The sequence below is a fragment of the Archocentrus centrarchus genome, chromosome 21 (assembly GCF_007364275.1).
Source record: "Archocentrus centrarchus isolate MPI-CPG fArcCen1 chromosome 21, fArcCen1, whole genome shotgun sequence".
NCBI classification, from domain to species: Eukaryota; Metazoa; Chordata; class Actinopteri; order Cichliformes; family Cichlidae; genus Archocentrus; species Archocentrus centrarchus.
In genome coordinates, this window is record NC_044366.1 from 25,830,200 (window position 1) to 25,850,659 (window position 20,460).

The following is a 20,460-nucleotide window of genomic DNA, read 5'->3' on the forward strand; positions in this document are numbered from 1 at the left end:
CTGTTCTTAGCTTAGCTCCAAAGCAGTGGCTATTCTTCTCAACAAGGTATTTTCACCGAGAAAGCTGCTCACTGGATATTTTTTCTCTGTAAACCCCAGAGATGGTTGTGTGGGGAAAATCCCAGCAGATCAGCAGTTTCTGAAATACTCAGACCAGCCCATCTGGCACCAACAACCATGCCACGTTCAAAGACACTTTTCTTCCCCGGTTTGAGCTTCAGCGGGTCATCTTGACCATGTCTACACATACAAATGTATTGAGTTTCTACCCTGTGATTGGCTGATCAGATATTTGAATTAACGAGCAGTGGAACAGGTGTACCTAATAAAGTGGCTGGTGAGTGTATGTCAGCTGAAAACTATCAATATGGCATTTCAAGTGTGTAAAAAGCGCTGTTGGTCATACTGGAGTACCATTTACCAGACTAACTGCTGTGCTCAAAAAATGCATAAACGTAAAGCTGCTTCTAAAATAACAAAGTGCTGATTGAATTATTCAAAGTATAAAATACATTAACTAGTATGAGGTATAGTGATTTTTTTTTATTTAAATTAATTTACATTAAATACATAACTTGCAGATATAAAAAAAAAACCTAAAATTCTTGACGCTGTGTCTAAAAACAAAAGAGAAATTATTTAGTGTCATTTACAACAATCAAGTATAGTTTACAGTAAAGCTGTTATGTTTAAAATAATAATATGCACATGCTTATACAAATGGTCCTCAAATTAAAGGGGTCTATAAATCATAACACCAGATTAATGCTGGTATTGGTCATTATTTTTTCCATGAAAAGACCAAAACCAATAATTTGCTTTGACTCACACAGTCTGTATCTCAGATCATTTAGTCACTTTTTTTTTTTTTTATTAAATGATCACAAATGTTTTTGTTTTTTTTCTAAAAAGAGGATCTCAGTCGAAACGTCAGAGCACTCCAGCGTTGGCAAACTTTACCAAAACAGGAGTAACTGGAAATAATATCAGGGACTATTTTCAGTTATGGATTAATACACGTGTCGTGGTTTTGGTCTTTGCATGGCAGAATACTGCCACCTTCATCCTTTCTGATTGCATCCTTCTAAAAACAGGATGTGCTGCATGATCAACATTGTACAAAAAAACACAGCAGTGCCTATCGACAGAGGACGCTGGTTACAAGGTGCATAAAAGTAAAACGTCTCTTGAGGTGTTGTCGCCCAGACGGCAGCACCAATTTTCCCGACCTCCTCGTACTCAGACTTCCACCTCCACGGTGCCATCGTCTGGCTCGTTGCTGATGCTGAGTACGGATCCTTCCATGTGCAGTCTTCTCGGTGGAGGTTCCAGAGGGACAGAAAATGGATCTGTATCAGCTGCCCTCTCCTGATGGCTGAAGGGAAAGCTCAGGTTACAGTCATTCATGTGCGACTTACTTTGTAACTGGTTTGAAAGCACTTTGAGCCTCACCTTGGGCTGTAGCTCGGTTTGCGTATTTTGCTGACTTTGGAATCAACAGGGCTAAACAAACAGGGGGACTTGCTTCCTGAAAATAAAAAAAGGATACCCCTGAAGCAGCTGGTGAAAGTGAGGACATCATTTTGTGCTGTCTTACCTTCCCGTTTTTGTTTGGAGAAGGGCGAGCGATTGGGTGGGTTGCCCTTTCTGTCTGAGCTTACATAGGATACAGCGTCCTCCCCTTCAGCTATAGCCAACAGAGATGCACGATAGTAGATGAGTGGCTGCCAGCACTCCTCCCTGAGGTTAATAATATGCTCAGCAGTGTGTTTTTGCAGATAGGAGAACCTGCACAGACATGAACAGGCTTCAGATTTCTGGATTTTCTTTTCCTTTAAAAACCATTGAAACTCCTGCTTGTGGCTTTCAGCACTCACACTGCTTTCTTGTCTGGTCTGAGCAGTTTGCTGGAGAACTCACTGAGGATAGTCAGGTAGGAGAGGTACAGTGGTGTAGGTAAGTCTGGAGTCTGAGTAAACTCTTGGAACACAAACTCTATGCCATTCCTAAACACATATACACACAGAAGATAAAGAAATATGCTAAAATAAATCCAACAAAGAGAAATTAGGTCATGTGCCAACCTGTGGATGAGGACGACACACTCGCGAAACTTGACGAGGTCCCCGAAGGTGAGGGCGAATCGCCTGGCTAGCTCTTTAATGCTGGTGAAAGTCTGGACTCCTGGTTGAGGCCTGCCGCCGCTCTCTTGCTCCTGCTTTAGTCGTATAAACAGCTGGAAGGTGCAGAGAAGAACATCTGTATCTCTCTGCCAGCTAGTGACAGTGAAGTTTACAGGTGTTTATGGAGGGACAATACCTGCTGCAAACAGAGCACGAGTGTGCGAGCACTCTCTATTTTATCCATCTGCCTGGTGCGATACATCGTCTCCTTGATGATGTCTCCAAAGTCATTGTAGTACTGCGGACAAAGAGGGCGAGGATGATACCGGATGTTTAATCCAGAGGTCGTTACTACAGCAACATTTAAGGGGAACCTGTGCGACTAAGACAACCCAAGCACCCCCCCACCACCACCACCACTGCTCAATAAATAAACACTTTTAGTAATAATGCGCCATACTGCTTCTTGGACAAGTTTAGAAATTGGAGTCTCCATTGAGCACAGACTGTATATAAAAGATGGATGTCACCCATTGGTTTATGGATTACTATTTTGATGTCTCAAAGTTAGACAACCATTCACACCTATGGGCAGTTTAGAATCACCAATTAACCTAACCCCAGTAACTGCATGTCTATGGACTGTGGCAGGAAACCAGAGTACCCGAGGAAAAACCCACGCAGACACGGGGAGAACATGCAGACTCCACACAGAAAGGCTCCAGGCCAAGGTGGATTCAAACCCAGACCTTCTAGCTGTGAGGCAACAGTGCTAACCACCAAACCACCATCCCCTGATAACCCTCCTTTCTGAAACAGAGTATGACCAAGATTTACAAAGTGGACTTTATGTTTTATGTAACATGACCCAAAAAGAGTGACTGAGACCAGAAACCCGGCATCAAAGTGTTTACAGGGGTCCTGACAGAGGGCTGTTTTCCCACAGACATCCATAGGACCAGAAGACTTTGCAACCACAGCTTCCTGGTGGCCTTAAAAAGAGTGCAGGTTTCAGGCACTGTGTTGGCTTCACTTTCCAGACCTGGAAGCTAAACCTGTCTGTTTTAACCAGTTTATGGGGTCAACCAACTCACTCATTTTTCAGCACCACTGGTTGCTGCTTGATTCCAATGTAAAAAAAAAAAAGTCTGTTTTGTGTGTGTATTAAACAGTATATGTTGATAGCCACCTTTCGTTTAAGTCTCCTTCAATTCTACTGAATTACAAAAGGCACATTTTGTCTTCTTCTACAAGCTGAGGACTACCATAACACAGAGCCAGGCCAGCTGTTCGTACTGATTCCAGTCTCTATGCCAAGCAGCTGCTACAGAGTTGCACCCATCTCATATCCTCAGTGAACTCTACTCAAAGGTTTATTAGTGTATTGCCCATCATGTCGCACTGCTCCTTCGAACAGTTAACCTTTTACCTTCATGTAGTAAGTGAAGACCTCTGCTGCCATGCTCATCTCCAGCACTCCGTGGATTATCAGCTTGCAGTAGGCTGCGAGCAGATTCCTCCGTTTGTGAAGGTCCTCCAGCCTCTCCACTTGAGAGTTTTCGCTGACTGAGGAAGCCAGATGCAGTTGAGGCGTGCGATTGGTCGTGAAGTGTTCGAGAGCAAAAGAAAGTGGGTTGGGGGGGTGAAGTAAGAAGAGTGATTAATCATGAGAAATCATATAACAGAAAGCAAAGAACAAAGCAGACACAGGAAAGAGTGTTTTAGTTGGTTTCAGGACAATGGCTTTAGCAGGTGGATATCAAAGATAACATAAGGCTGGAGTTATGGTTGTGACACCATGTGGCTTCAATCTTTCACAAGGCTAATAAAATAGGCTCGGAGGTGAGCCAGAGTTAATGGAATTTTCTCACGGAAAGAGATTGCCCTGATTTTATGATTTAACTCAGTGCCCTTGCCCTCTGAGTGATCTCTGATCCAGCAGCTAATAGAAAACACTGTCTATAGAACAAAATCGTTACCAGGCAAATCCAATAAAACAATAGCTTTTTATTACATGTTCAAAAACCAATAATCCTGTATTGTATTTGGTTGAACATTTAAGAGATTCCCACCAGGACAGTTATTGACTTCTCTAGACTATCCCCATATATGGATGCAATATGTCCCTGAAAGTAGATGCTATTTTAAAGATAATAAAATATTTTAGTTATAGTGAGCTATGGATGAATTCATAAGTTTACCTGCAGGACTTTATAAAGAGGGGGGGGGGGACTATGTATTTCCAAGATGTCAATCTTGTTTTCTTCATTTGAGAGCAGACGGGAGCAAACTGCCATCATCCGCTTACAAGCTGCATCGCTTTGCATAACAAAGTCTAACATCCTTTCTTACAAATTAGTCAACCCTGTTTCAGTCTGAGGACATTGACGAGGCTTCCTTTGTAATTGAGGGTCAATTGTCAGGTCAGGTTGGAAATCAGACCCCATTTACAGTCAGCAGGCGGCTCTGTAGTGACTTATTAAGCCGAACGTGTGGCCGTGCATTTAATATCTGCATGTTTTTACCACAGCAGGACGCCACGCTCGGTCGTCAGGCTGATCCAGAGCAGCAACAGAGTGAGAGTGCCATCTGCTGTGCGGTGCTACAATCTGCTCCCCTGCTGCTCACTTCGATATTCTGCTTTTTATTCAAAAACCATTTTTAAAAACAGCTGCAGTTACTTTTCTTCTTGCCATAAAAAAGAACATTAAATCCTAATACACTGCAATGGGGGTAAATAAATAAATAAAAAATGAAAACCAATGCTTTAGACTCTTTTTTTTTTTTGGCTTTTTGTGCCCCCTGCCATTGGCCCCCTTGTCGCGTTTCAGATATCTATGAGTTGTTGAGCCGTTTTCACCAAAGAGTCATTTCCCTCTAAAGTTCTCAGATGGTTTCACTTAACCACATGTTCGAGACCCAAAGAGGTCAAATTATCCATTGCCTCCCATCCACTGCATCTAAGGATTAAAGAAAAATGAATACAAATTTGTAGCATCGGATTTTTGTTTTCTCCTCTTTCCTGACCCATTAATCCTTTTTACGATCCCCAAAGATTCATGCTGTGAGCCTTCAGAGGAGGCCTGATTAAAAGTAAACTTCGCCCAGCTAATGCTGCTTCAGCTTTGATGCATTAGTATTAACAATCCAATCGTGCCATAAATAATACTCCATCACAGGGAGAGTACTTAAGCTCATTTTGCTAATGATACTTTTATTCCTCTGCTCGGGTCACATTTTTAATGCAGTTCTTTTACTCTCAGTTCTGGTGCTTCTTCATTCCCTTTTCCCCTTATTTCCTCTTTGCTCACAATCAAGCATACACAGACATCTTAAACTCTGATTTAAGGTGACCACAGAGAGAGCCACCCAGTGCCTGGGAACTTAAATCTTTCTGAACAGAGGGGCTAAAATATCCTTTAAGATGAGGTACCGATATGCAAAAATATATTTTCATGTTTTCAGATCTTCATAGATTAAAATCTGCAGGAAGGCTGAAGCAGGGGAAAAAAAAAAAAAGCATTCACTTAAACAGGCTGATGCCTCACCCCTGCTCTGGCTGTCACAGTCTGAGCCCACAAAGACGTGCATGCACACAAAGGTCAACAGCGCCCTCTGCAGCTTGGGACTGGGCGTGTAGAGCAGTGGACCGAATGAGGTGGGATCCCACACGTGTAGCTGGTAGGAGTGGGCCGTCAGGACGTCGCACACACCCAGAAAAGCCTGAAATGGAAAAAATGAGAAGAAGTTGTGAAGGGTTGAAGAAGAAGAAAGGGTTGAAATCATCTGTCGTACCTGCTGCCTCGCGCTGAGGTCGCTGTGGGAGAGGCAGTGATGACTTCTCTCACAGAAAAGGCGCAGCTGGAGCCTCTGAGCTACAGACCTCTCCTGAAAAACACACGCACACAGTTAAGTCTTATATGTGTTAACAATGAAATTAGAAAATAATAAAACATACAATACATCACGCACTCACATAGATTAAACTCTTCTCTTTGGTTGCAACTAATTTACTGATTTAGAAAATTCAATCTGAAACCCAAAGACAACCAGTTTACCGTCACAGAAGCCTAAAACAAACAAAACAAAAGTTTTTGTCACTCTGCTTAATTAATTAATTAATTAATATATTAAATAAACACTAGATCCATAAATTAATTCTCTGACTAACTGTTTCAGTCCTAATTCTTCTGTGTTCTGGCTGCTTGTAGTCATTTGTAAATATGATTTTAAGCTTCTTCTTCTGTTGATTCTAAAACAGTAATACACCCACAACAAATCAATGATGAAAATAAAATAAATACAATAACTTCTTCTTTGAAACAAAAAACACTTAAGGTGTTAAGGAGTGAAACTGTCAGTTTAGGGTTACTTAAAATGTCCTTTTTAAAAACAGAAAAGAAAAAAAAAAAACAGCACATTATTTAAACCTCTTAAATCATTCATTCTTTTCCACAAAATATTTCCTTAAGTATAAGGAAGGTAAATCTAGACAGTTGTCTGAAGCATCAGCATCAACCAGCTTAATTAATAAATCAAAATGGGGGAAAAATTACCAGAGTATTCTTGTTCTAAAAAATGCAGATTATTATATATGTTACATTGCTACTAATGCAGGACTGCAACAGTGTGTGCTACTCCCTTTACAGAAAGGCTCTAACCAGAATACAAAGATTAGCACTGAGTACATTAGAGCTTGAGACACAGATGCATTACAGTTTCATAGTTGGCTGCTTCATTAAATTTTACTCATACAAGCCAGACTGTGCTGATTTGTCAAGGAAGTAGTACACACAGCTGTACAGAAATGTATTTCAGCAGTTCCCTGCGTGGTGTAGCCTTCAAAGCCTTAGAAGTTCTTTTTTGAGACTATATTAAACCCAGAGAGTTTGATGCTACAGCGACTCAACACAGCAGATTTTACTCTTGTATAATCAGTAATAAAAACAGTTTCAGCTGATAAATCAGCCTTTCAGAACAGCACAAAATACCACTGACAATGGGCCTCTGTGAGCCTAGGTAAATGCATCCATTTTCTTCCGCTTATCCAAATCAGGGTCGCAGTGTGGCTGGAGCCTATCCCAGCTATAATAAAGTGTACGCCGCGGGCAGGTCGCCAGCACTCACGCTCATCTACAGCCACATGAGAATCACCAATTAACCTAGCCTGCATGTCTTTGGATTCAAACCCAGGACCTTCTTGCTGTGAGGTGACAGTGCTAACCGCTGCACCATCGTGCCGTTACCCCCGATTACAAATCAGAAATGATTTATGATGAATCATTCTATTAATTACAATATTGCTGACCAGTTTTATTTATAAATGGATTAAAATGACAATTAAAATGTCATTTCCAAGGACATTTCTAACTGACCCCTAACCTCTGAACAATACTTTGTAACTCACCCTGCAGGTCAGAGTTTCACTGCTGGTGCTGAGTGACCAGAGCATGGAAAAGGACAAACACTGCAGTACTTCCAGCAGCACCTGCAAACACAGTAAAGTTACACAGATATACTGAATATACAGTACAAAGACTACATCTGGTTACCCGGCGGGCAGGGACGATACCTCAGGTGGAGCTCCTTCCAAGCTGCTCTTTACTGACAGGAGAGGAGACAGCAGATCAAACAGACGCCACTGACTGAGGTCATGGCAGCTACAGAAACACGGAGAGGAACAGGCGCGCACGGCACATAAATACACATCAATGGCACAACACTCAGGCTTCAGTTTGAGCAACTGTCAAGTCTTACTTGTAGAAAGCTTTAAGTTTCCTCAGCGTGGCTAAAATCTCTCTTATTTTCTCCTCATCAGCAGAGAAACTGTCGTCCTATGAAAGAGAAGTCAAACTTCACAGGTTACCCCGTTAAAAGAGGTTTATTGTATTTATGGGGGTTTAGCATGCCTGAATATCACTGCTCTTGATCACACTTGATGGGTTGTGACCTTGGTTGAATTGTGAGAAAAAAAACACCACAGAGCGGTTTTCAATCTCTAACGTTTCATTTCAAGGTTTTGAGGCCTGATGAGGTAAAAGTATCAAATATTTTACAAGAAAAAGGCAAATGCAGAAAAAAAAAATCACTCATTTTTCTGGACACTTGAATACAAGCCTGGCACACAATTTAAAAAAAAAAAAAAGAAAAGAAAAGGCAACATCATGCATCCACATATATTCGGCACTACGGTGTAACTTTGCTCCTCACCTTGAGCGAGTCCCCCAGCAGTGCTGTCAGTTTGTCCGCCCAGCGCTGGACCAGAGAGTCTCTGGCAGCTCGGGCCAGGGAGCACCAGGCTGCCTCCTCGCTACAAAGAGACAGCATCGCACGAGACGCCGCCTCCAGAAGAGCCGGGCCTGAGTGGAAGTCTGAAACAGCTTCTATTTCTGTCAGCAGGCCGGACACCGCCTGTCCAAATCACACGGGAGCAACACCCACTCGTGTTATACGTTTAACCAGTTTGAAAACATCACAACTGCTAACAAAGTCATTTTACAGGCTGTGTGATGTATAATGAAATTTAAGAAGGATAAATTTACAGTCCAGCTCAATATTGGGGTTGATATTAGGTGACAGTAGGCTCATTGAATCTCTGCTGACACCTGGGCTGAAAAATGAGGAAAACTGGCAGGATTTTGACAATGCAGACAAAATCAATTTCTCATTTAATTCTGATCATTGATTCAAGTAGCAGAGATCTCAGTATTTTCTGGGATTTTTTTTAATTTTATTTTCATTTTTCAATATTTTGGCTCAATAATTTAATACAATAAAGATAAAATAAGTCAAATGTAAATAAAATTATATTTTTAATTAAATATAAGTTGAATACAATATAATAAAAAGGCAATAAGAAGAAAGCTGGCTCAAAGGGAGGGCACCTCAATGGGAGAGGAGCTAACAGGGCTCTGTTTCAGACAGTGGATGGACTGTGGAGCTGCATCAAGGCCCACCGTTAGATAAATGAGGGTTACGCTGAACTGTGAATCATGCAAAACTACTCGACGAGAGTGCATTAATAAAAACACGACAATGAGCAGGATAGGTCTCCAGTGAGGATGAGGAAAGTGCATCATCACACTCACATTTTTATATCATTAAATAGCATAAACTGGATGTGCAGATGTGCACCCTCACACACACACAAACACACACACACACACACACACACCCCTGTGTGTTTTCAGCCTGTGGACACTCTGGGAGGAAGTGCTGAGGAATCCTCATCAGGGAGGCAAGGATGTCACTGCTACCTGAAAACTGTCCAATGAACCGACACAGAATCATAACATAACAACCAGAATTTCATCTGGATATAGAATCAAACTGATCTGTATGTAAGTAACAGCTACATGTGGAGTAAATACCTTAGACAGCAGCTTTGGAAGCACCGTGACGAGATGCTCAGTGAGCTTCAAACAGTCATCAGTCTGAATTTTCTTTTCTCTGGCATTCATTACCTAAAACACAAAACAATAAACACTTAGACAATTTAGACATCACTCGAGTTTTCTGTCAGACTTAATCTATGATGAGTTATGCGTGTGCTACCAGAACTGTCTCACATAGAAAGTGATCTCCCACTGACCTTCTTCGCTCCACTCCTCCCTGCCAGCACAGGTCCCTCTGAGGCCTGACGCACTGATGCTACCAGGATCTCTACAAGCACTGCCTGTTCAGCCGGGGTGAAACCTACACACACACGCACACACACACAGACACACACTTTGAACAGTAAGATCTAGCAGAGGTGCACATACTTTGTGGAAGAAACGAGTGAAAACCAGGATGAGGGTGATGAAGGTTGTAGATGATTTTAAACAATCCTTTCAATCCACAAACAAATCTTTGGCGAGGTCAAACGTTTATGAACTGAGAACACACACATTTCCTTACCTGCACTGCATGACGAAGAGTCCTGCAGCAGTGCAGATGTGAGTGAGGGCCAGTCCTTCAGCAAAGCTCCACCACAGTCCCACAGACTGTCCACCAGGTACACCACATGGCTGTGCATCTGAAAGTATACACTTTAGCTGATCCACAGCATCACAGTCTGGATGTAAACTAGGCGATAACACGAGGAAGTACAGCAAGTCCTTTCTTATCTCAGACTGGAGCCCTAAAATGAAATAGCCAGTGTATGGTCACCTCAGACTCCTGGTAGAACTGCAGCAGGGCCTTCAGTCTGGCAAAGGTTTGCTGCTTACACACCTCCTCTTCATTCATTCCATCCTGAGTATCAGATGCATTGAGAAGCCTGACAGAGACAAACGATATCAAATGGAAACACTAATAACCCATTTGGTTGTTTTTCAAGTGAAAGAGGAAGGCTTACCTTGAGAAGAGCAGCTCCCCCGCAGTGGTTGCAAGAGGCCGCTGTGAGGAGTAAACAAACTGGAGGAGGTGCTTGTAGTCTTCCGGAGTGAGCGCGTCGTCAGATGTGCTGAGGAGCGAGGAGGAGTTGGATGTGAAGAGCAAGAGAATACAAAAATGAGTGAGAAGATCAGATGACAGATCAAACAAACTCACTTGGAAATGAGCACCAGGAGTTTCATGGTCTGCACGGCCACTTCGCTGTCCTTATCCAGGGTCATGGAGACCATCCGGTCCTGGAGAGTATAAGAGTAAATATTCTGCATGTGTGAAGCACTTTTTAATGCTGGTTTTGATTTAAAAAAAAAAAAACTACACAAATAAACACAATTAATTATTATTGTGTATGAATAGTGCTTAAAACAAAGACTTGCCCAGATCTGCACCTATATGGAGCTTTTTACTCTATTTAAAGGGACAATTCACTCCAAAATGAGCTGTCTATTTGTTTGTGTAACTGGGTCACGATTTCTGTAATAGACAATGCTGCTAAGTTAAACGTTCTTTGCCATGAGGCAATTACCATTTAATCCAATTATATTAAAGAGAAAGACAGAAATCTTAACAACTGTTATCTCCAAAAGTGAGCAACTGACACAAAACAGTCGTAAAGGATTAATATTAATAACACTTCATGCCAGAAGCAAAGTTAGAAACCAGCAAGTGAAGAAACATCTATAGATAAGCAGATATTGCTGCTGTTGCACACCAAACCAAGCCAAGATGATACTGGACTATGATTTTTCAAGTGAACAGAAATGAGACCCCACATGAAACAATGAAGCTCTGTCATCTAAATGTATAAATATGAATATACAGTGCAGTGAAAAAGCATTTGCCCCCTTCCTGATTTATATTTTAGATGATTATAAAACCCTGTGATACGTGATGGGAGTGTATGTAATTTGGATTTTACTGGTCCTGGTGGAGGCTCAGTTACCTTGAAGCGGCTGGTGAACAGGTCTAGTTTAGGCAGGAAGAGAGGATCTCCGTACAGACCCTGCAGACCTAACACACACTTGAGACGCACATCCGGTATCTAAAATATACACAGCTTTGTAAAAATCACCACATAATCCGTTAGGTTTGTGTTACTTTGCTGCCATTTACCTTGTCGTGCATCATCCAGCCCATGTATTTGAGGTAACTGTCGTTGAGAAACACAGAACTGTAGAGTTTCATCCACAAACCCAACTCCTCCATACAGATGCAGCGGATTTCTGGAAGCACATCACTGCACGAGCACGCAAGCACACACAAACACAAACTGAATTAAAATAATAATAAAGGAGTATAGATTAAAAAGTTCAAATGAGAACTATGTCAGAGAAAAATGTACCGATATCGCTTAAGGAAAACCCCCTTGAAGATGATGTCCATCATGCTCTCGATCTCCGCTCGCTTCTCCTGCAACTAGAGGAGCATCAGAGAAGCCACACTGTCAATAAAAAGAACAGTGCTTTAAATGTATTCATGCTCATTCTCCGTGTACCTCTGTGATCTTCTTCTGTATTTTCTCCAGCTGCTGCGCACTCTTCGGCCTCATGGTCTTTGTCTTTTGCACCTCATACAGCTTCTGACTGTTTTCAATCCCAACGCTCAGGCTGAGAGCCACGCCCACCAGAGAGCTCAGCAGCTTCACAGCTGATCGGAGATGTCCACATCAACAGTACAGATTAGTTTATCCAATAAGGTATGCATCTGAATGCGCATTCACACCGTTTCTCTCTTACCAGCTAGCGTGCAGGTGTGTCTGAACGCTCGCACATAAGAATCTGACAGCTCGGCGAGCAGCGAGATGAGGGTGTTCATCAGGTACCCGTCAAAGATGATGCTGTGCTGACACTGAGCCACCAGCACTGACACAAAGTCACAGAACTCAGAGTGAAACCAGCGGCCGTATGCTCCTGACTGCACCAGAGGATACTCAACACTGTCCTACAGGGGAGAGAAAAAGAGGCAGCAGGTTTATGAAGTTAAAGCCCTTTAAAGTGGCCAGCATACTTTCTCCAAAGAGTTATTGAAATGCTTTGGGAAACCCCACCGCAGGGTCAGATTTTGGATTTGTTTCCTAATTCCGATAACTTTTAAAACCAGACAATATGAGTTCAGATTGGAATTGGCCCGGTGTAGGTGGTGACACGAGTCACTGATTGTACCTCCCTCTCCTTGTTCCCCCCATGTGTTCACTACTAAACAGTATATCAGATTTTTACCAAAGGTTTTCATGAATAAGAAAATTCATGCTAATGATTTTGCAATATCTACAGAAAATCAGATAAAAATAATAATAGTGCTGCAAGTCAAACTCCTTTCAAACTTTATTTATTTGTCTCTTTTTTGGCAAAGTGAACAGAGCAGTAGTTCAAGCGAGTAAAAAAAGTCAAGCTCAGCCACAATCCCGGGAGACCAACTGATCTCAGTCCCAGCCCACAACAGCTTATGGCTCAGATGATACTCGTCTATACATCCAACTAGTTATTATCAATACAGGAATACTGCATCACCCCTACTACAACTACAAGACTTAATTGTCAACACAGTACAAGCCACTTCTTTTCTAGTATGCAGTTGTGGTAAGAAGTTTACATACACTCATCATGGGCTTTAATGTCATAGTATATATATATATATATATATATATATACACATAATTAATTATTTGGATTGAACAATACTCAAAATAATGGGAAAGTTCAAGGAACTCAGTGAAGATCTAGGAAGGAAACCGCAGATTTACACAACTTCGGAAAAACTCTTGGAGACATTTCTAAACAGCTACAGATTCTAACATCATCAGTTCAAACAATTGTAGATAAGTACAAGTTATTTTGACATGTCACCACTTTGCCAAGATCTGGAAGAAGAAGACCTAAATTGTCACCCTCAGATGGGAGGAATTTGGTTAGGATGTTCAGGAATAACTCAGGAACCACCAAGACTCAAGCCTGCCATGAACTGGAAACTGTTAGAATACCACCATCACTGTCCACAGTGAAGTGAATTTTAGATTCTCATCGACTGAAAGAGTGCCAACCAAGAAAGAAGCCCCTGTTCCAAAATCAACACCTCCAAGCTCCATTTAAATTTGCAGCTGCCCACACTGACGAGCCGAATGCCCTCTGGAGAAAAGTTTGATGGTCAGATAAGACAAAGATTGAGCCATTTGGCCACAATGACAAGAGGTATGTTTGGAAGAGTAAAGGTGAGGCTTTCAAACCTAAGAACACTGTACCAACTGTCAAGCATGGTGGTGGTAGCATCATGCTTTGGGCTGTTTTGCTGCTAGTGGTACATTGCACAAAGAGGATGGAATAATGAAAAAGGAGGACTACCTTTTCAACTTCACCTCAAATCAACAGCTAGATGATTGAAACTTGGATACAACTGAGTGTTCCAGCAGGACAATGATCCCAAACATACATCAAAACTGGATGGAATGGGGGACGCAGACTAACATTAAGCTGTTGCGATGGCCTTCCCAAAGCCCCAACTTCAACTCTATTGAAACTTTGTGGACTACGATTAAAAGCTGGCTCTATGCAAGGAAATTCAATTCAATTCAATTTTATTTATATAGCGCCAAATCACAACAAACAGTCGCCTCAAGGCGCTTTGTATTGCGGGTAAAGACCCTACAATAATACAGAGAAAACCCAACAGTCAAAACGACCCCCAAGAGCAAGCACTTGGCGACACTGGGAAGGAAAAACTCCCTTTTAACAGGAAGAAACCTCCAGCAGAACCAGGCTCAGGGAGGGGCAGTCGCGACCAGTTGGGCTGAGGGGAGAGAACCAGAAATTAATAACAATTAATGATTAAATGCAGAGTGGAGTATAAACAAAGTAAATAAGGTGAATGAAAAGAAACAGTGCATTATGTGAACCCCCCAGCAGCCTAGGCCTATAGCAGCATAACTAAGGGATGGTTCAGGGTCACCTGATCCAGCCCTAACTATAAGCTTGCTCAAAAAAGGAAAGTTTTAAGCCTAATCTTAAAAACAGAGAGGGTGTCTGTCTCCCGAATCCAAGCTGGAAGCTGGTTCCACAGAAGAGGCGCCTGAAAGCTGAAGGCTCTGCCTCCCATTCTACTCTTAAGTATCCTAGGAACCACAAGTAAGCCAGCAGTCTGAGATCGAAGTGCTCTGTTGGGGTGATATGGGACTATGAGGTCTTTAAGATAAGATGGTGCCTGATTATTCAAGACCTTGTAGGTGAGAAGAAGGATTTTAAATTCTATTCTAGATTTAACAGGGAGCCAATGAAGAGAATCCAATATGGGAGAAATCTGCTCTCTCTTTCTAGTCCCTGTCAGTACTCTAGCTGCAGCATTTTGGATCAGCTGAAGGCTTTTCAGGGAGCTTTTAGGACAGCCTGATAATAATGAATTACAATAGTCCACCCTAGAAGTAATAAATGCATGAATTAGCTTTTCAGCATCACTCTGAGAAAGGATGTTTCTAATTTTAGAAATATTGCACAAACGCAAAAAAACGGTCCTACATTTTTTTTTGGGGGGGGGGGGGGGGTCACAAATTTAAATTTGTGTACCCAAGTCATTAAACATGTTTGCTGTACAGTCACCCTGGAAAAAAACAGTTCAAAGAAATCATTACAAGCCCAAAATTGAAAGTGATGAGTGGGTGTAAACTCCTGACCACAATGTAACCCCGCCCTGCAGCTCTGGTGGTGCTCAGTGCTCACACTTATGAATTACAAGTGAAAATGAAAGTAACAGAGTGACATGTAAACACTGTGTTCTCGCAAAACAGGATTCATGCTCATTCACTTGTGAACAAACACACTGCAACACTGAACTGAATACAACAGAGTGGAGACTTCCACTTTCTGCAGGTTTACTGTCTGTGTCTGTCTGAATCCTAACCATTCAACTTATACAATGTACAGATACCTGAAAAATTCCTACATTTGAAATAAAAAACAGCAGTCAGCCACATAATGAACACCAACAGAAACCTCTTCTCGCTAAAAAGAACATGGCAGCAATGACAACTGCAATTTTATTTACATGGCTCATTTCATTACATGCAAACTCAATGTGCTTAATATAGAAGATAAAAACCTAAAACCTGTGTAGGTTTACTATGGGCAGTAAAAACAGCAAAATACAATAAGATGAAAATGTTTTAAAAAACCCTACTGAGTGAAGGCCTGTGTAAATAAAAAGGTTTTGAGTCATTTTTTGAATGTACCCACAGATGTATTGATCTCAGAAGGCAGCTTGTTCCAAAAAACAGGACCACAATGACTGAAAGCACCTTAAACGCACTTAGATCTAATTCTAGGAACAGATACAAGTGCTGCACCTGATATCCTGAGAGGTCTGACTGGGTTGTAAACAGTGAGATATGCACTGGGGGGCCAAACCATTGAGACCTTTGAGAACTAATAAAAGCATTTTAAAGGTAATTCTATATTACACCAGGAACCAATCAAGTGCCTTCAATACTGGGGTAACGTCAAATTCTAAGCACAGCATAGGTTTGCAAAGTTGCATCTGAACAAACTACCAGACTTCTGGAACAATGTCCTTTAGACAGACGAGACCAAAGTGAAGATGCTTGGACATAATCCACAGCACCGTGTCTGGAAAGAACCAAACAAACACACATGATGTGCATACCAGCACAGACACCTCATACCACCTGTCAAGCACGCTGGTGGAGGAGTGATGATTTTGGCTTGTTATGCAAAAACAGGAAGCCTTGCAGTCACTCTGTATACCAACATATTCGAGAGTCAAATGTGAGACCATCTGTTTGACAGCTAAAGCTTGGCCGAAACTGGTTCGTCCAGCAGGACACCGATTACAAGAAAGAAGACAAAAAGAAAAGAAAAGTTAATTAAAAAAAAATCAACTGGTCTTCTCTGCCATGAAGCACATGAAGTACTGGAGAAAGTGCGGTGAGTGGGTACTGACTGTATCCATGGGCCACGTGACTGTGAGGATCCATGGAAAAGCCAGAAACTTCTTATACTGCAGACCAGCAGCCTGAAACACGCAAAAACACATTTCTCCTCCAAAGAATGCCAAAACGTGCTTCACGTATTAACATAAAAGAAAGGCTGAAATCCTCTTACCTCATCCAGCTCCTCGACCATCTTACTCATGACCTCGCTGTCCTCTTTGCTCTGACACATCTCTGCTGTGACAACACCTAAAAAAAAAAAAAAAAAAATACATATAAAGCCAGTTCTTGGTATTCTACATATGTTTGTGTGTTGGCAGGTACTGGTACATATCTGCTTGCCTTTGCACCCAGAACACTGAATGAAGAAGCTGATGAGGTCAAGAAGAGAGGAGTCTCTGTCTGTCACATATGCCTCAATCCAATCATCTATCACCGCCTGCGCATGCAGCACAGAGGAGCCAGTGAGTCATAATGTTATCTTATGCCATCAAGAATCCTCAGCTGTTTTCACACTTAGGAAATGTGATTTTTATAGCCTAACAACTCACTTGCTGAATATCCAAAGAACCAGAAAGAAATCAGAAGCTCTGACAGATTATGAACAGTTTTCCCAAAGTGATCCAATATGGAGGCATCACAGTTTAGACATTCCATTAAAGATGGCACCCATCATACCTGCATGGCACTCCTGCCCATGGTGATCACCTCAAACAAGGTGACGGCCTCCACGTGCTTCTGTTTGCCGTGTCCCCTTCCTGCTCTCCTAGCGCCACTGCAGCTGGCTTTGGGACTTTTGCACTTGACATTCTCGGAGCCCTCGTGCACTCTTTTCCTTCGTCTCTGTGGAGTTTGGAAAAGTGACCAGTAAACAAGAAAATGCAGGCGCCCGAAATAATTCACTCTGATTTCTGAGGAAACGTCTATAATCAAGGTGCCATTTCAAAGAAAGTCAGTCAAGGTAGAATGAAAACCATTGACTCCTCCACCCTTATTAGTAATTAATTGAAAGGTTTATGCGTTGTGAATGAGAACATTTGTAGCTTTATTAATCAGCCATTTTGTTTAAGTCTGAGAAATAGTGACAAATGGCAAAATTAATACACAGAGCCCACTGTGGCATCTTTAAAGAGAAGGTTTGGAGCTGGTGGCACTGACAAAAAGACAGGAGGCTGAGCTGAAGATGTTAGTATTTTTATTGGGAATGAGCGGGATGGACAAGATTAGAAATGAGCACATCAGAGGGACAGCTCAGGTTGAGCGGTTTGGAGAGGCAAGGCTGAGATGGTTTGGACACATGCAGAGGAAGGATGGTGGATATACTGGGCAAAGGAGGTTAAAGGTGGAGCTGCCAGGCAGAAGGAAATGAGGAAGACCTCAGAAAAGATTCATGGATGTAGTGAAGGAGGACATGTATAGGGTTGGTGAGGCAGAGGAGGCTGATAGGGTGGGATGGATGCAGATGATCTGCTGTGGCGACCCCTAAAGGGAGCAGCTGGAAGAAGAAGAAGAAGAGTTTTTCTTGTGCAAGCCTGCTGCTCTTCTCCTGCTGCTCTGCAAAAAACAGCCTGCACAAAGCATCACAGGATAACACCTACCGCACTCTTTTGTCTATTCTCATTCCCAGAGTCCTCTGAGTGACTGACGGCTTCAGAGGTGTTCGCCTCATCACGACAGTTCTTACTGGGAAGGCAAAAACAGGAGAACGGATTACACGAAGGGAAAATGGGAATTAAGAGACGCACTGTCAAATAACGCACTGTCATTTTTGGTAACTTACTTCTGGCCTGAGGACCTGGATGCAGCTGCAGCTGTGGCCTCTGGTATCATGTCTCCCTCAGATCTTCACACAGGGCTCAGGTGTGTGTCTCTGCATCTGCAAACATGGTATCAGAGCATCTGTGCTTGATCATGCTTGATCAATATGAATCCCACATTTTGCATCCAACTGATTTTCTGCGTGTTCCCTCCGCTGGGAGGAGCTGCCGGGGTAAGCAAGGGTTACTTAAAGACACTTCGGCATACTGACTGCTTGGCCCCATGAAAGCTGAACAGTGCACTTTCCTTTATTACAACAAAAAATATGAGTAATAATTTCCAGGACTAGACTCGTCGGTTTACAGAATATAACAAGCACAAAGACGGAGAGGTCGCTGCTAAACTTTTCAAACTTACCCTCTTTACACAAACGCATCCCTCCCCCCCGCAATGTTTATGAATGCATGTCCTTGAATACGAAGCTTGTCAGAATGATTTAATTCAAATACTTCCACCGAAATCCTCCGTCTTTGCCCCCAACTCTCACAGTCAAGTTGCCGGACAGCCTAACGGATCCTGATTGGCCAACAAGCCCAAATAGAATTATGTGATTGGCTGTTGGGAAACGTCAGTCTGACTCCAGTCTCCCCGCCCTCCTCTGGCGGCTGTGACAGAAGGTTTTTTTTACCGTGTGGTTTTGTTCGTGCGGCAGCTCTGTAAACATCTGTAAGGAAGCAGCTCATCGACGTGCAAACTTTTAGCGAGTAACAGGAAGTTTGTGCCTTACATGCTGCCACTACACAATAATGCAGCACAGCGTGTTGCATTGCTGCTCCTGCTGTGAATTTTAATGTAATATCTCTTGCACACCCCGGTCCCAAATGCGCTTTCTGTGTAATTTAATTAACCAGCTGGTAATTCAGGAGGGAGATACCGTGGCATTTCCTGGTTTTTACGAGTTTGCATGAGTTGACCAGCAGGGGGAACCATTTACTCATCTTAGGCGAGCGCCATCAGGGGAACCGGTGTTGTCATTTATCCGCATTAGACTGCCATGAATCTGAGCGCCGATACTACACTGCTCAAAAAAAATAAAGGGAACACTCAAATAACACATCCTAGATCTGAATGAATGAAATATTCTCATTGAATACTTTGTTCTGTACAAAGTTGAATGTGCTGACAACAGAAATCACACAAAAATCATCAATGGAAATCAAATTTATTAACCAATGGAGGCCTGGATTTGGAGTCACACACAAAATTAAAGTGGAAAAACACACTACAGGCTGATCCAACTTTGATGTAATGTCCTTAAAACAAGTCAAAATGAGGTTCAGTATTGTGTGTGGCCTCCACGTGCCTGTATGACCTCCCTACAACGCCTGGGCATGCTCCTGATGAGGTGGCAGATGGTCTCCTGATGGATCTCCTCCCAGACCTGGACCAAAGCATCCGCCAACTTCTGGACAGTCTGGTGCAATGTGACGGTGAATTGAGCGGTACATGATGTCCCAGATGTGTTCAATCGGATTCAGATCTGTGGAACGGGCAGGCCAGTCCATCAATGCCTTCATCTTGCAGGAACTGCTGACACATTCCATATATATATATATATATATATATATATATATATATATATATATATATATATATATATATATATATATATAAACGCCAAAGCACAACAAGCACTTGGCGACAGTGCTTAGCAAAAACTCTCTTTTAACAAGAAGAAGCCTCCAGCATAACCGGGGGCTGCACCCATCTGCCGCGACCGGTTTGGGGTGAAGGGGGGGAGACAGGACGAAAGACATGCTGTGGAAGAGAGCCAGAGATTAATAATAACTAATGATTAAATACAGAGTGCTGTAAAAACACAGAGAGAATAAAATCTGCTGCAGCTAAATGCTGAAAATAAGTCTCATCAGAGACCAACATCTTTTCATTCGTATTTGAGTGCAATTAATTTGCCAGAAACAGACAAAATGCACTATCCTTGTTTCTTTTTTAATGCTCTACAATAAACAAGTAACCTGTACACATGACAATATTGTAATTCTGTCTTAGCACATAAGCTGAGGTGTAACTAATAACAGCATATCCATAAAGCATGCCAGTGAGCACGATAACCCTCCTCACTGCAGATCTGATGACATGTAGTAGCGGGAAAGCACAGGAGTAATTAATAAGCTTAATTATTGATAGGTGCACTCGTCCAACATTCGCATTTCTGGCATCACGCTGCCTCGTTGGATCACTGCACGTAAGTGA

The 20,460-nt window shown here is 42.2% G+C and overlaps 1 protein-coding gene across 3 annotated transcripts; it reads right to left on the bottom strand.

Annotated features, from left to right (window-relative positions):
- Window positions 1-858: 858 nt before the first annotated feature.
- On the bottom strand, window positions 859-18,750 carry LOC115801049 (cohesin subunit SA-2). Of its 3 annotated transcripts, XM_030758750.1 has the most exons (32): window positions 18,604-18,750; window positions 18,209-18,304; window positions 18,027-18,111; window positions 17,107-17,271; window positions 16,771-16,867; window positions 16,601-16,677; window positions 16,440-16,511; window positions 12,233-12,437; window positions 11,992-12,143; window positions 11,839-11,912; window positions 11,610-11,733; window positions 11,440-11,538; window positions 10,656-10,735; window positions 10,462-10,569; window positions 10,275-10,383; window positions 10,023-10,140; window positions 9,715-9,818; window positions 9,494-9,586; window positions 9,300-9,386; window positions 8,334-8,534; window positions 7,881-7,957; window positions 7,696-7,783; window positions 7,531-7,611; window positions 5,919-6,011; window positions 5,672-5,846; window positions 3,553-3,689; window positions 2,320-2,421; window positions 2,085-2,236; window positions 1,878-2,006; window positions 1,598-1,788; window positions 1,453-1,528; window positions 859-1,375 (listed from the first exon to the last, which is right to left on the bottom strand). In XM_030758750.1, exons 2-32 carry the CDS (start codon window positions 18,256-18,258, stop codon window positions 1,240-1,242), a joined length of 3,537 nt encoding a protein of 1,178 aa, XP_030614610.1. In that variant the 5' UTR covers window positions 18,259-18,304; window positions 18,604-18,750; the 3' UTR covers window positions 859-1,239. The 3 variants fall into 3 exon arrangements, with proteins under 3 accessions (XP_030614610.1, XP_030614611.1, XP_030614609.1); XM_030758751.1 differs by having other exon boundaries at window positions 1,453-1,788; window positions 1,878-1,919; XM_030758749.1 differs by having other exon boundaries at window positions 1,453-1,788.
- Between the last annotated feature and the right edge of the window lie 1,710 nt (window positions 18,751-20,460).